Genomic DNA, 16,294 nt, shown 5'->3' on the forward strand with positions numbered 1-16,294 from the left:
GCAAAAAATAAGCAATTCAAAAAGCAATACAGCTAATCAAACAAGACACCAGGAGCACAGCCATATAACTCAAACAAGCTCACTTTTTTTCAGAATGCACGGAATTATACAGCAGATGCCCTATGACATCTAAGGCAAGACATATAGAGATAGGGCCAGCAAAGTGCATTTTATAAAAGTTGAAAAATATATATTTTTATTATTGAGTCTGTGATCTAGAGTGACAAAAATTCTGGCCACAGATGAAGTAGTACCAGTAGTAGTAGCTGTTGTTGTTGATTAAATTTCTATACCATCCTTCATTCCAAGATCACAGGGAGGTTTACAATATAAGAACCCATATAAGACCATAATAACAAACACACCAACACCCACACCCACACAGTTTAAAATGTCAGTCACAGATGACTCTGGGGTTAGGGCGCACATCTCGCTTTATTGGCGTACAGCTTCCGGATCATGTGGCTAGCATGACTAAACCGCTTCTGGTGAACCAGAGCAGCGCACGGAAACGCTGTTTACCTTCCTGCCAGAAGCACTTTGTGCTTTCGAACTGCTGGGTTGGCAGAAGCAGGGACTGAGCAATGGGAGCTCACCCCATTGCGGGGTTTTGAACCGCCGACCTTCTGATCAGCAAGCCCTAGGCTCTGTGGTTTAACCCACAGTGCCACCCGTGTCCCTTTAAAAGGTCATAGATTGTTTAAATAGTCAAAGGCCTGTTTTTGCCTGGCACCTAAAGATATGTAAGGTTGATGCCAGGCAAGCAACCTTCTAAAATCTAAACCAAATTTCCAGTCATTCAGTCTTAAGTTGAGATGGGGTGATTAGCATGAAAAAGGCAGAAGAAATCCATGCGTATGCTTAGCCAAACTTACCATTATGAAGTTTTGTAACCACTATCTCAACATCTGCTATGGAGTGTATGCTGATAAGGTTGCTATTGCTTGCATTGCAAAGCTGATGTGCATCTTCCCAGGAAGCAGTGCCGCTCATTAGCATATAGCAAAATCCATTGTGGGAATGCCAATCAGGTTCACACTGGGTCTCCACATACTGCTCAACTGCTGAGAATAAATAAAATATGTGAACCATTCAGTAGGAAATATACACTGGGTGATGCACAGAAAAAACACACACAAAAAAGGAAAGGCAACTATAGCATGACACTACAGCATTTTTGTGTGCCTGGCGTGCTCTGGTCCATGGGGTCACAAAGAGTCGGACACGACTGAACGACTGAACAACAACAACAGCATTTTTACAATTGTAAAAATTCCCAAACATTCTCCCCGATTTTGTAACTATTAACTATTTCTGCAAATGAAAACTAAACAGCCACACCTGGCTGAAACTCTCCTCTCACCCTTTGCACCTCTTTATTGTCTACTCTGAAGGTTTGGGACCAACAGGCATTGCAATGCATACACTTTTTGGAATGCTGTTTTTCTTGCAAGCAGGCTTCCATAACTAAGCTGTTCTTGAAGAAAAAAGTAGTTGTGGAGCAGTGTGGAACAGATGCTGCAGCAGCTGTAAATATGAGTCAATTTAACTATGGAACTGCGTGACAGAAACCAAATCCACAATTTAATTCCAATTTACCTGCAAACTGTGACTGGGTATTGTTGAATGGCTTCTTGCAAACATAAGGAAGTTTATTCTCACAAGGATAACTCATCCAGGCACCTTCGTTGGCTTCCATAGCTACACAGCCAGATCCATCTAGTGGAGATGAATTCTGAATCTCTATAGAAAAATAACAACAAGTATTTAGAAATTTAAAGTTATAGTATCACATAATTATAGGACTAGAAAGGAAGAGTTCCAAACATTTAGCACCATAAATCAATTCACACCTTCCTGAAAGTAATCCACTGAACAATGTGAGACTTTTTCTGAGTAGATATGCACAGAATTTCACTGGGCAACTGATCAGTGAAATGTGCTCACCTTGACTCCAGCTGAGGAAATTCAATGGTGTATGATCCGACCACTGCCAGCCTCCAGAAATATCCAGCTGGTTTAATCCAATCCAGAATCTCTCTGCGATGCCTTCTTTTGCTAAAGAGTTAAAAATATTAGAGATGAATAATACTGATTGGTTTCCACGCTGTAATTTCATAGTTACCGGTACCATTTAGCTGTACTGAACCTAGGTATCGTCTTTCAAGGTAGCTTTCGGTTGCTGCAAGAATATATTTATTTAAGGTAAAACAGAAATATTTGGGCACCAGCTTATGGAGTACAGCAGGCACACCCAACTCCCAAGAGGCTGCGATCTACTCACAGTATTAAAAAAACTGGCAGTGATCTACCCATTGCCATTGGAGGGAGGAGGAGCATGCGTGGGATGGGTGGATTGCCCAGAGTTGTTGAGCTTTTGTGGGGTAGGATTGCCCAGAGTTCTTCAACTTTTATTTGTTAACTTTCGGCAAACTTTATTTAATCCCACAATCAATAAGGATCCTGTGATCTACCAGGATCAGCTGGGGATCTACCGGTAGATCGCGATCTACTGGTTGGACATGCCTGGAGTACAGTATGGGGTGTGGTTGCACAAGCATTATATGAATTTATTAGATAGTGGCTTAGTTTGTACACCATGCTCAGCAAATCCATGGCTTAACGAGGAGCCCGAGTATCAGAGGGCGTGGAAGGTAGATGAAAAAGGAGGAGAAAGCAAAAGGAAGGGGGAGTAAAAACCAAGGACACATTCTGGTCCAGAATTTCTTGTGGGCATTTTGGTTATTGGTAGTAGGAAGTAAGTTTGTGTAGAATGGAATTTTGATAATTCTAGAAAATTATGCGGAGGCAACTCCTTCAAGAGATATGAGGTGGTGGCTAAGAATCTACCTTGACCCTAATCCTCTTGCTAAGGTTCCATCCCCACTCCCCAATTTGGTAGTGCCAGTTTCCCCCAGAAATTCACTATATACAGTTGTACGTACCTTGAATACGGCTTAACTCGGATGCACTGGCGATGCTCAGCAAATCTCCACCTTGACTGTGGCATGACAAATATGCTTCTTTCCAAGTAAGGGCAGCCTGTGTGTTTAACTGGTAGCAATTTCCAGAATCTGCATCATGTTCCCATGCATTTTGACAACCATCCTCTGATGCAAGAGAAATAAATAATTAAAAAGCAACCATCTGGGTCCCAAACAGGCACAGTAACCATGTGCTGGGAATTCCAGAAGGGGGCAATATAGATGTTTCCCCCACCCTTCAAATGAAGAGCATGGTCACGCATAGTTAGAATGAGGTATTGCGATGAACACGAAGTCTGCCTGTACCTCCCATATCTATGTGAAAAGCATCATTATACATTTCAGTCCAGTGGTTCTCGAAGGGTGTGCTGCACTACATTGGTGTTGCAGGAGGATAGCAACTGCAGCAGGAAGATTCAAGGACAATCAAAGAAACATTTAAACATTTCAGTGTAGTATAGCATTTTAGCAATGCTACTTGCCTGGCTTTAAGCAGAGACCCCATTCTTTATCTTGATCAAAATTGTAGGTTGTAGAACACCATTCACCATCTGTAAACATTTCATTGCGGGTGCAATCATGATACCATGTTCCATTAAATAGGAAAGGGAATTCACAAGGCTTTCCATAGGAATTTCCATCCTTCGTATAAACCTCTGTAGGGAAAAAAATAGTTTTGACATTTGAGGGGGGTGGAATGAATACAAACGCATGGTAAACTGAACCAATATTAAGACACTGTTGGAGTCATTCAGAAGTAAAGCTTACAGGTATTGGCACATGCAAGCTATTATTTACAGGTATATGTAACGCAGTTGCAGTGCATCTTAATATAATGCTGTAGGAAAATGCTTAACATTTCAGCCATGTGCACTTCATTCAATAATAATTCATTACTATTATTATTTTCTCAATTTATTTGACAAAATGATTTTTTGTGTTGTTTTCACCGTACTTTATGCGAGGGCATAAATATGGATATATAAAACAAAATAATATGATTAGATCCTTAGAAGCCAAAAATCACTCAACAGTGAGCTCTTGAAATTAAAAATGTCTCATGGCCCAAACCTATAGTCCCATACTGAGCAGCTCTCGGGGCATGGGCGTAGTCCGGGAGGTGCTTGGGGGGGGGCAGCTGCCCCCTCTAAATCAAGTAAATAAAAATACTTAACTAACTGACCAATTACATTGCACATAACTCGCTTCTCCCCTCACCCCACAACATAAAGCCTGCCCCCCCAAAAAATCCTGGGTATGCCCATGTTTTGGGTTCAGTACTTTGGGAAAGGCATAACTAGTGCATCTCCACCAGCAAAGCTATTCCTAGGCTATGTCAGTTCAGCACCAGCTGCTGCTCATACAGTTACACTTCGCTCCTGATGCTGTGCTGCACTGACAGAGCTCCACTATGCAGCCTCCCAACCAATGTCTGGGGTTGCTAGCATTAAAGGAATGTTGCCACAATCCCACAGAAGACACATAACAGCAAATACTCATGAGCGCCTCCTTAGTAAGGGTCTGCCCTGCTTGCTAGGAAAAAGGAGTAGATTTAACTGTGTTAGCAGTGCAAGGCACTCTTAAAACACTTTTTAAAAAATGAGAATAAGCCTCAAGGCAGAGACCAATACTGTTTCTAGGGCTCCGCAATTCACATGGCTTTCTTCCCTGTAGCAGTTTCATCTACTTATTGACATATCAAGCTTTCAACCTTGCCAAGGTGATAACTAATGCATTCTTTCACAACTACTGGGAAATGCTACTATATCAAGGTTCACCATGATGAGGATTATTGTACAGTACTGGAAATTCTGAGAAATGGCGGGCAACAGAGCTGTAGTTCTTGCATGCCATTCACACAAGTGTCTCATTTTTTTTTAAAAAAAATTGCCTTAGGGCAGAGCAATCCTGTCCCTGCCCAGGGAGTCATCAAAGCATTACTGCATCCCTGCCAGCTTCTGCAGATCAGGGAAGAAGGATTGGGGGGGGGGGGAGTAAGAGTTACTTTGTGCTCCCCTCACCACTGTACCAGAATCCAGCCCCCTCTCTGGGAGCTGGACTGACATAGGAGCCCATGGATCCTGTAGCCCCTGCCCCCAAATAGCCCATTTTCATGCCTCCACTGGCTACCACCTGCTCATGTGAAGACTGGGCCTACATCACAGCAAAACCCTCAACAGCAGGACTCCACACCACTGGCAGAAAGGGGTTCATCCTTTATCCGAACCCACCTATTGAGCCATCAATATTGAGGATGGCAGGGAAGGATTTCAACCTTAGTTTCTTCTCAGTTTTTTTTTTTTAAATACTCATGGCAATATTGGTGGTCGGGAGGAAGCATTCAATCAAACAAACAATGTATGAATTTGAAAAGTGAAACAGAAAATATGTCTTGCCAGGAGTAGGAAAGTAATAACCGAAAAAGCATGGCCACCTGCAGGACCCCCCCCCCCCCGATTCTGGCAAAGTATACATATAAAATACATAAATATAAATCTAAAGACATAAAACAAGCATTTTCTTGACTTTCAAACTGTTTTGCTGCTCTGGAAGGGAGCAACTGAAATAGTCTTGAGCTTTGTTGTGACCCAACAGGGAGGGAGTATGTACATGTTTGATTGAAAACCCAAACCAGTCAATGACAAAATAATCAGATGAGTAAGAGGTGCTAGTAATTTCTCAGGTGTGTTTGAGGATTATTATTTTTTGAAATGTGTACAGGGGGCTATGGAGTTGATCACAGCAGTGGCACACAGGAATGTATGGCTGATTAACTGTCCCTTCAAGTTGCTTTTTGCAGCAAAATCCCCCCAGTCTCAAGGGTCCTTTTTCTCCCATGGATGAGAAAAAAATAATAATCACACCCTCTCCTCAGCATGGCTGCTACTATGAACTTCACAGTCCCAGTTTCCCTTTCAAAAAACCAACACCTCAGGAGACTTGACTTCAGGGTTGTTGCTCTCCCTATCCCACTCAGAAACACTTCTGGGATACTTTATGGGTCCGTCATAAATTCCTTCAACAGTTCAACACTCTCTCAGCAAAATAGCCCCACACCCTGCAATCTGGATACAATATCAATGGGGCTTTATCTGCGTTTGCATCATGGAGCAACTTTTAAATGTTTACAAACCAGGTGTGCGTATGTCATATTTTTCTGTAATAAAATAAGACCTGAACTATCGACTCTTGCCTTTACTGCTACCTGTTGTGTTTTGATAGGCACACTACTGCCTAACCAGGGCCTAAGCACTAAACTCCTGGATTTCTAAACTGTTTTCCATGGGCAGCAACCTCAACTCGACCAGGAGAACTAAAAACTAGCTTAAAAAATGAAACTGAAAACTCTGTTTCCAGGCAGTGACCGTGCCACTCTATATATGGCTAGCTCTGCTTTCCTAAATGTCAACTGCACCTATGACTTCATTCATTGGCTAAAGACCCTGAAAGGCAGTATAAGGGTTGCTTCTCACAAAACCAGCAGGCAGAATAATGCCTGCACATTTTGCCTCATATCTTGAGATCTTCAAGACCATAGGTAGGCAAACTAAGGCCCGAGGGCCTGATCCGGCCCAATCGCCTTCTAAATCTGGCCCGCGGATGGTCCGGGAATCAGTGTGTTTTTACATGAGCAGAATGTGTCCTTTTATTTAAAATGCATCTCTGGGTAATTTGTGGGGCCTGCCTGGTGTTTTTACATGAGTAGAATGTGTGCTTTTATTCAAAATGCATCTCTGGGTTATTTGTGGGGCACAGGAATTTGTGTTCCCCCCCCCAAAAAAAATATAGTCCAGCCCCCCCCAAAGGTCTGAGGGACAGTGGACTGGCCCCCTGCTGAAAAAGTTTGCTGACCCCCATACAAGTCCTAGAGTCTTGCTTTTATTTTTTATTTTATTTTTAATGACAGTTGGGGTTCTACAGCTCAAATAGGGGACTTTGCCCCCACTCCAGAAACCAATGCCTCAAAGTCAGTGGAGCCGATAAGGAAGATCAGCCAAGTGGATTAGAAGTGGTAGTCAGCTCAGCAGGATTGCAAAACTAGCCAGCCTAACTATATGCTTCAACTGGCAGAGCTGGTCTTGACCGCTTTGTAGAAAAAAAGGCTACTATTGTATGACAACTATGCACTTCTACTCCGGTGTAACCCAACAAACTTGCAGATTCTTTCTGCAATCAAAGTGGATCTTTAAGGTCTGTCTGAAATTGTCACCTGTTTCGCTGCAATCAGTGTGACTCAATCTATGGTAGATGCGAACCCCCCCAAATTGTCTGGTGGCTGCAGCCTATGCCAACTCTATGGATGTGGCAGCCCTTTCGAACTCAGTATGAGTTATTATATACAGTAATATATAAAGCACCTATGTTTTTTTCCTATGCACTGTAATGAGGGATTGAACACCACAGTATGTATCTATGGCCTTATAAGCTATTTGACTAAAACCAAAAATGAAAAAAGATTGGGAGGGGGAGGAGAAGAAAGCAGATCCCAGCATTAATGCTTCATAGTTACATAAACACAGAAAGAAAATCATGCCTAGAAATTGCAGTGCGGCACACCGTAAAGCACACTTGAAGCAGATTTCACATTCCCACCACCCCTCGAAGTATTCTGGGCTCTGTCGTTTACCCCTCACAACATTATAATTCCCAACACCTTTAATAAACTACAGTACCCAGAAATCTTTGAGGGGGAAATGTGTTTTGAATGTGCTTTAAAGGTATTGTTGTTGTTCAGTCGTTCAGTCGTGTCCGACTCTTCGTGACCCCATGGACCAGAGCACGCCAGGCACGCCTATCCTTCACTGCCTCTCGCAGTTTGGCCAAACTCATGTTAGTAGCTTCAAGAACACTGTCCAACCATCTCATCTTCTGTCGTCCCCTTCTCCTTGTGCCCTCCATCTTTCCCAGCATCAGGGTCTTTTCTAGGGATTCTTCTCTTCTCATGAGGTGGCCAAAGTACTGGAGCCTCAACTTCAGGATCTGTCCTTCTAGTGAGTACTCAGGGCTGATTTCTTTGAGAATGGATAGGTTTGATCTTCTTGCAGTCCATGGGACTCTCAAGAGTCTCCTCCAGCACCATAATTCAAAAGCATCAATTCTACGGCGATCAGCCTTCTTTATGGTCCAGCTCTCACTTCCGTACATTACTACTGGGAAAACCATAGCTTTAACTATACGGACCTTTGTCGGCAAGGTGATGTCTTTGCTTTTTAAGATGCTGTCTAGGTTTGTCATTGCTTTTCTCCCAAGAAGCAGGCGTCTTCTAATTTCGTGACTGCTGTCACCATCTGCAGTGATCATGGAACCCAAGAAAGTGAAATCTCTCACTGCCTCCATTTCTTCCCCTTCTTATTTGCCAGGAGGTGATGGGACCAGTGGCCATGATCTTAGTTTTTTTGATGTTGAGCTTCAGACCATATTTTGCGCTCTCCTCTTTCACCCTCATTAAAAGGTTCTTCAATTCTTCCTCACTTTCTGCCATCAAGGTAGTATCATCAGCATATCTGAGGTTGTTGATATTTTTTCTGGCAATCTTAATTCCGGTTGGGGATTCATCCAGTCCAGCCTTTCGCATGATGAATTCTGCATATAAGTTAAATAAGCAGGGAGACAATATACAGCCTTGTCGTACTCCTTTCCCAATTTTGAACCAATCAGTTGTTCCATATCCAGTTCTAACTGTAGCTTCTTGTCCCACATAGAGATTTCTCAGGAGGCAAATGAGGTGATCCGGCACTCCCATTTCTTTAAGAACTTGCCATAGTTTGCTGTGGTCGACACAGTCAAATGCTTTTGCATAATCAATGAAGCAGAAGTAGATGTTTTTCTGGAACTCTCTGGCTTTCTCCATAATCCAGCGCATGTTTGCAATTTGGTCTCTGGTTCCTCTGCCCCTTCGAAATCCAGCTTGCACTTCTGGGAGTTCTCGGTCCACATACTGCTTAAGCCTGCCTTGTAGAATTTTAAGCATAACCTTGCTAGCGTGTGAAATGAGTGCAATTGTGCGGTAGTTGGAGCATTCTTTGGCACTGCCCTTCTTTGGGATTGGGATGTAGACTGATCTTCTCCAATCCTCTCCAATCCTCTGGCCACTGCTGAGTTTTCCAAACTTGCTGGCATATTGAGTGCAGCACCTTAACAGCATCCTCTTTTAAAATTTTAAATAGTTCAGCTGGAATATCATCACTTCCACTGGCCTTGTAAAGGTATAGTGTGTATCCAAACCAAGTTTCTCCCCAGCAACAGAGAAAGACAAAATTACCTGCCTTGAGGTAAATTTTCACTAGCTTGGGCACGTCACAACATTTTCCTCAGCAAGAACCACAAATTCACAAAGAGCTTGGGTTTGTAAACTAGGGGTGCTTACTATGCAGCCAATAAGAAAACATAGGTTGAAATACACTGACAATCCTCACAACACACACACACACACAGCGAGCGAGCACTGTTTTCTGGGCACTTAAGTGGGGGTTGAGACAGCAACCTTGTGTCCAGGGCATAAAGCCTAATCATTATGGCACCATTTGCAAGTTCTCCCACTTCTCACTGTTATACTTTAATACTGTATACATTGTTCGTGTTTCTCAAGTTTCAGCTGTATTCAGCACACACTGGTTCTCTCATCATGTTAGTGTGTGACCACCCCTGCTTAAATTCTCTTCATAATAATAATGTTACTGTTAGCGGTAAATCCAGCCATGGACTTGTGTCACCCAGAGTCTTGAGGGCCAAACTGCTCGGCGCAGCATTTAAATTTCATTTAAATCATGCATACTGTTATGATTTTTCCTGTAGGCCATATTGAGGATTTTTATAGTGGAAACGCATAGGAATTTGTTTTAAAGCAAATAGAATAAAATAAAATATGGGATATCTTTATATCTTACAACTTGAAAATATGTTTCTTTTACTCCTTATGCGTAAAACTTGATTATTATTTTTTTAAACAACAACTTGATTAAACTTGGGATGACTACAAGTGTCTAGGTAAAATGGTCCTGGGAGCCAGATCTGGCCTACAGGCAAAGCAGCTGGCTGCAAAACGAGATTGTTCACATTATTATTTGTAGACCATCTTCATTAACTAGGCTAAACCACATCTTTCTGTGTTTTCATTACTCATCATTCTAGTTTTACAGCATAGTGTTTCACATTTTGTTTGAACTAAACATGGTCCATAATAATAATAATAATAATAATAATAATAATAAACAGTTAGTAGTTGAAAAACAAAGGTAAGCATGTTGTTTTAGTTTTCTTTCTCCCATGCCATTTCTGGCATGCTTGAGGATCTGTTAACCGTGGGCAGGATTTACCTAACCACCCTTGTCTGCACAAACCTGCACAAGGACTTCTGCTTGCTCAACCGGGCTCTTCACTCACCCCCCCCCCTCAGGAATTGGCCTTGGGGATGTGGGAACCATCAGAAAAGCACGAGGGGGGAGGAAAGGAGGTATAGTTGGCAAGCTGCAATGCTTGCACATAACAATAGATTGTAATAGCATGATGAAATAGTTTCAGTCTGCATTTTTTTACAGCATCTGTATGCGTCTACACAGAAGTAAAGCCTGCCGAGTTCAGTGAGACTTTCTCTCAGGTAAAGGAATGTATGGTTACAGCCTTCATTAGATTCTTATTTAAAAGTGCTATTATCCCTGGGACCTTCTACCAAAAGCAAGTCCCATAATAGTGGTGCAGAGCAGAGTGTTACATTTGGACTTGGGAAACCTGAGTTGAAAACTCAGCTCAGCCTTACAAAATGTTGTGTAAGTCATTCTAAATTTGCTATTCCCTAATCTGTAAAACTGATATGAGCTATGATTAGGGTTCAGAGTTTGATAGGTACAAAAAGTTTTGGCCAATTGGTTAAATAATCTATTATTTTTAGAGCATTCATGTTCTGATATCATAATAACTGTAATCATCGACAAATACAACACTCAGGCCAGCTATTTTTTTTAAAAAAGTTAGATAACCCTTACTGTAAAACAATACTGAGTTTGAGCCAGATTAAGTTGTATTTAACCTCATTAAAATCAACGAAATTTACACTAGTCATGACTATCCTAAACTTGTTGAATGGCTTATTTAAATATTTCAATATTAAGGTTCATTATTGTTTCACAAGATGTGTATCTCCTTAAAGGCCAGAGTAAAAATCATGACCTAGTTTTACAGCTTTGAAGCAGTATAGCAGGTGCTGTTAAGTTGTGTGAATTAAGCTGTCAGCAAATTGGGTATAGTATAAAAGAGCAGCGTGTACCTCTCTCTATACCCTGGTGAATGTGTCATACTTATAGATTTAATGTAAGAGGAGTTTTTGTTTTTGTTATTAAAGCCAAGCAAAATATATTTTTGCGTTTCTTCATTGTTTCCTGAATGTGTGGTCTCCCCAGCACGCTTTCTGCAGTGCAATTAATCTGCTAAATACGCAACAAAACTCACTTAACGGGGAGTAAGTCCCAACTGAACTCAAAGGGGCTTACTTCTCAATATACAAGTACAAGATTGTACTGCCAGTCAGAACTTAAACTGGACCTGATCCATTAACTTTATAAAATATTGCAATTAATCACTTTAGCAAACTTTTATTTTGCCATTCCAAGGAGCTCAGGGAGGTGTACCAGCCTAATGTCACCTAATGAGCTTCCATGGCTTTGTGAAGATTTGAATCAAAGATTTCCTAGTCCATGTCTGTACACATCATACAGAACCACTGTTGACTGTCAACTCTTTAGCCCTTTTCAAAATCAGCATTTACCTACGCATTTACTTAACTGAAACTCATGTGCAAACCTCTCCTTTCTCCAGATAAAACAAATGAGAAGGAAAATACATACTGTGATAAGGGAATTTACAAATAGTATCACTGGAATTGCTTCTTCTCCAGGTATCAGAAGAGTTTATGCTTGCTGTCACAATTCCATTCTTTAAAGTTAGCTTGTTCTCAGATGCAGATGATATTGAGGCATCGTCACAGCGCCACCACAGTGAAAGATCTGAGTCACAATCCACCACTTTCAAGGGATTCTGGGATTTGGCAGTTTCTAGTCCAAGGCACTTTTGGGACCCCAAGTTAAAAAGGCGATGCTGGGAGACCCATGTCCATAAGGTCTCTTCTGCTCCTTGGCAGTCTCCTGTTGTTATCTGCTGGTTTTTAACTTGGATGCACTTGTTGGTTTTTTCATGGCGGATGGTGAAGACATTGTTATCTGCATAGAAAAGAGGCATATGATTTGGTGAGTTTTTCTTCTGTGATTTGCAGTGGGGAAACAATACTATACTGGAGGCACATTAAGAAAATGCTTCCTGGAAAGTACTACTGTACCACCAACAGTTTATGTTCTAAAGTCTTCTGCAACATAATATCTCTCTAAATGTGTTATTCTAAACATGCAGTTCCCAATACAGAAAGTTGCTGCTCTGTAAATTTACTGCTATGTAAAATGTACTCCAACTATAAATTTGATAAGCCTGATCAAGGATGAACTGATCAGGGTAACTCATCAAATAAATGGGCAAAGGGAATTGATAAGGTTTGTTGGTTGGTTTGGTGTGTGTGTGTGTAATTCTAGGTTTATTAGAATCAAATGTATTGTTTAGAAACAATAGGAATGTGTTCATTAGAACTTTTAATTGTTTAAAAAGTCTTATCTACAACTTTTAAAAGTGGAAAACTTAATTTAGCACGAAGTGGTAAGTTACCCAAGTTCTGTAAACCAGAGGTCCTAGAGCTTAAATCAATTCTCACACCTTAGGGGCTATAGAACACAGCTCACTTTTACCTGGAACAAGGAATCCATCACATCCAGATATTGCTGAAATACAGCTCCCAAGCAGCATAGCCAATGGACTAGGATGGTGGAAGCTGGAGTCCAATATCATCTTGATGACCACACGTCCCTCTTTCCTAATCCTTTTATTAGTCTCTAGAAACAGCATTTCCCAAACTTGGGTCTCTAGCTGTTTTCTGACTACAATTCCCATTATCCCTGTCCTGCTAGCTAGGAATGATGGGAAACCCTGCTCTAGAAGTATTTTCAAGTCCAAAGTAGTTGCAACTCATTGTGAAATTTATCCCAGATAGCCTCAGGCACCTTGACTGAAATGGAAGTTAATTTTGTGATCAGCAAATCTTATAAGCTAAATTGTGTGTTTTTTGTCTAATTTACACTGGAACAAACAATCCCAGGGGACAGCCATGTATGGAGATGGTTAAACCTCTTTTGTCCTGTAGGAAAATGTGTGTTTGTTACATCCTGTATGTGTGTGTGTGTCTATTAAATTACTGGTACTTTTTTTCTTTTTAACTTCATAGTGTCGAAGTAATAATTGCTCTGTTAAATAAAGTTATGGAAAATAGCAAGTTAACTAGGACATAAAATATTTATTCGGAATTCATTAGCCTGAATGTTGGAATTTTATATACAAAAGCTTCTAGCTGGAGAGAAATATGTTTGTGCACTCACAGCCCACTCAGGGCCTATTCCTTGGAGTCACGCCTGCAGCAATTTGCTGGAAGAAAACAATTGTGCTGTGTTTTATGCCTTCAGCTGAAATGCACTATGCAAGTTCTATTTCATTTCTAAAATGTCACCCAGTGCTGGAGCAGGCTGCTGAATACTCAAGAAAATAAACAAACAATACCCCACCCAACCCCTCATGGATAATTCTGTGGAAAGGATGGGGCCCCGTAAGAGTAGTCAGTATTCAATCTCTTAACTTGGCAGAAAGACATGGGCACAGGAAGAATAGATTGGCCTGGTATTCAGTCTTACTGGGGGTGCAATATTCTCTTTATTTGATTTGATTTATAGTTTGCAGCCTTTGGAGCGTGTGTGTGTGTGTAAATATATGTGTTCTGTAGTTTGACAATACAACAATAAAGCCTTCGTATAACATAGTTCCTAATTTGCAACAGATTATGACATTGATTTTTAATCAACTTTCCATAACTTTAGTTTTTTAAACAGCCAGAAATTAACTATAACCTTATCGCTGACATGGTGTATAGTATAATAGCTTGCTTCATTAAATAAAGGGGTGGGCAGATTTAAGAGCTGCCATCTTATGGCTGGCAGCACATTCTAAAATGTCATTTATGAAAAACAAAAGAATAGCACCAGAAGATATATTTTATGTAGTGCACTATTTCCTCTGGCACACAATAATCTCTTTACTCTTCATGTTTCCTGAAACTGCAGTTTACTTGATCATCAGAAATCTGACCCATGTGATTTGAATCTCAAGAGGAATCCACTCCTAGCTATAATCACCCCTCGTCCAGCATTAGAAGTGAGCACATTGATCCCATGAGGTTCAATCCTGTCACATAAGTATTTATTGTTTATCATCTCCGCAGGCTCAGCAAGCTAATCCACACCTCAACACCATTTTAAACCACACACCAGCACTCACAAAATGTAAATGCTAAACAACCAAGTTTCTAAATAGATAAAGAAGAGGATCACCTTCTTTTACATAAGTAATATTTCTCCCGCAGCTGAAGAAAACCCAGTAAACAGAGAGGAACTAATTCAGAGTGTGATGCTGATGATGCCAAGGTTGCAGGTTCGATCCCTGTGTATTTCAAGAAGATCTTTAATAAAAAATAATTTTAAAAAACATTTTAAGGTGGAGGCACTGACATTGTTAATCATAGGAAACCCCTTGTGGTTGGACATGTAGGAGAATCATAGAATTGTAGAGTTGGAAGAGACCCTGAGGATCATCTAGATCAGGCTTCCTCAAACCCGGCCCTCCAGATGTTTTGAGACTACAATTCCCATCATCCCTGACCACTGGACCCTGCTAGCTAGGGATCATGGGTGTTGTGGGCCAAAAACATCTGGAGGGCAGAGTTTGAGGAAGCCTGGACTAGATGATCCTCAGGGTCTCTTCCAACTCTACAATTCTATGATTCTCCTACATGTCCAACCACAAGGGGTTTCCTATGATTAACAATGTCAGTGCCTCCACCTTAAAATGTTTTTTAAAAGTATTTTTTATTAAAGATCTTCTTGATTTACAAAGGTATGTGCAATGTCTCTCTCGTATTTTTTCCATGTAACATTTTTACAAATCAGTTTTGTTTGTTGAGACATTAGGAAGAAAAGGGGGAAAGAGGTTGGTGGGATGGGTGGGGTGGGGTGACGATGAAGTTCTCAAGATTTTCTGCAGAGAGATGACTCAGGGCAGTCCAATATAGGACAACCTGAGTTGTTTATACAAAATAAAAAATTCCTTCCAGTAGCACCTTAGAGACCAACTAAGTTTGTTCTTGGTATGAGCTTTTGTGTGCTTGCACACTTCTTTGGTATCTGAAGAAGTGTGCAAGCACACAAAAGCTCATACCAAGAACAAACTTAGTTGGTCTCTAAGGTGCTACTGGAAGGAATTTTTTTATTTTTTATTTTGTTTTGACCAGGGCAGACCAACACAGCTACCTACCTGTAACTGAGTTGTTTATGTCACAGCAGTTAAAATTAACCCCACTTAACAGAGTTGCAAGGAAAATGTTAAGACACACAAGGATTTTTTTAAAGAATAAACTACATATGGAAGCAAACATCACATATTGGAATATAAATGATGGAGTATTATGAGAGTCCTTCCAATGGTGCAACAATGATAAGAAAATAATTATTGTAAAAGGTATTGAGAAATGTAGACATGGGATACTGAATTGAACCATTGGTCCATTGAGCTCTGTACTGTCTACACTGACTGGCAGTGGCTCTCCAGTGTTTCAGACAAGGGGGCATTACCATTGCTACCTGGAGATGCAGATTGATGCATTTAACTAAGCTAAAGCAAATATTACAGATACGATGCCTAAATTCACAGAAAAGTTAAACCCTGAAAGGCAACAAGTCATTGGGAAGTGGGACTGCAACACCTTGAGAGGCAGAAGCAGAATAAACTATTCAACATAAGAGAAATTATTATGCAGATATAATTTGTACAAGTTGATGTATATACATGGACTCCTCTTTTGTGTGCAGAATTTATGTTAAATTGGAAAAGCTAGCGAACACACAAGCACAAGGATAGCAACAGCAGTTAAGTCAGGCCAACAAAGAACAGACTGCCTATAATCAGAGACAGCATGTTTCTGATCACTGGCTGTGTGGAGAAAACATCATGGGGTGTCTCTTTCTGTCACGTCCCACTTGCAAGCTTTTCTGGTTACTGAAGAACTGTGATGTTTCAGCCAGAAGTCCCCACTTAAATCTCAGCCACGAACATTAGGTTATGCCATCCTCACTCAGCCTTCTGCAATATGGAAATAATAGAAGATGGGTCTATTC

The 16,294-nt window shown here is 40.9% G+C and overlaps 1 protein-coding gene across 1 annotated transcript in view; it reads right to left on the bottom strand.

Moving 5' to 3' along the window:
* LY75 (lymphocyte antigen 75) overlaps positions 1-16,294 on the bottom strand; it is a 53,358-nt gene that overhangs the window by 31,789 nt on the left and 5,275 nt on the right. The window contains exons 2-7 of the mRNA XM_033165733.1: positions 11,825-12,196; positions 3,467-3,640; positions 2,946-3,110; positions 1,948-2,058; positions 1,600-1,743; positions 876-1,064 (exon numbers count right to left, since the gene is read on the bottom strand). Of these exons, the coding sequence (XP_033021624.1) occupies positions 876-1,064; positions 1,600-1,743; positions 1,948-2,058; positions 2,946-3,110; positions 3,467-3,640; positions 11,825-12,196 (1,155 nt within the window). The remainder of the gene's footprint in view (positions 1-875; positions 1,065-1,599; positions 1,744-1,947; positions 2,059-2,945; positions 3,111-3,466; positions 3,641-11,824; positions 12,197-16,294) is intronic.

Source organism: Lacerta agilis, chromosome 1 (assembly GCF_009819535.1).
Source record: "Lacerta agilis isolate rLacAgi1 chromosome 1, rLacAgi1.pri, whole genome shotgun sequence".
Classification (NCBI taxonomy): Eukaryota; Metazoa; Chordata; class Lepidosauria; order Squamata; family Lacertidae; genus Lacerta; species Lacerta agilis.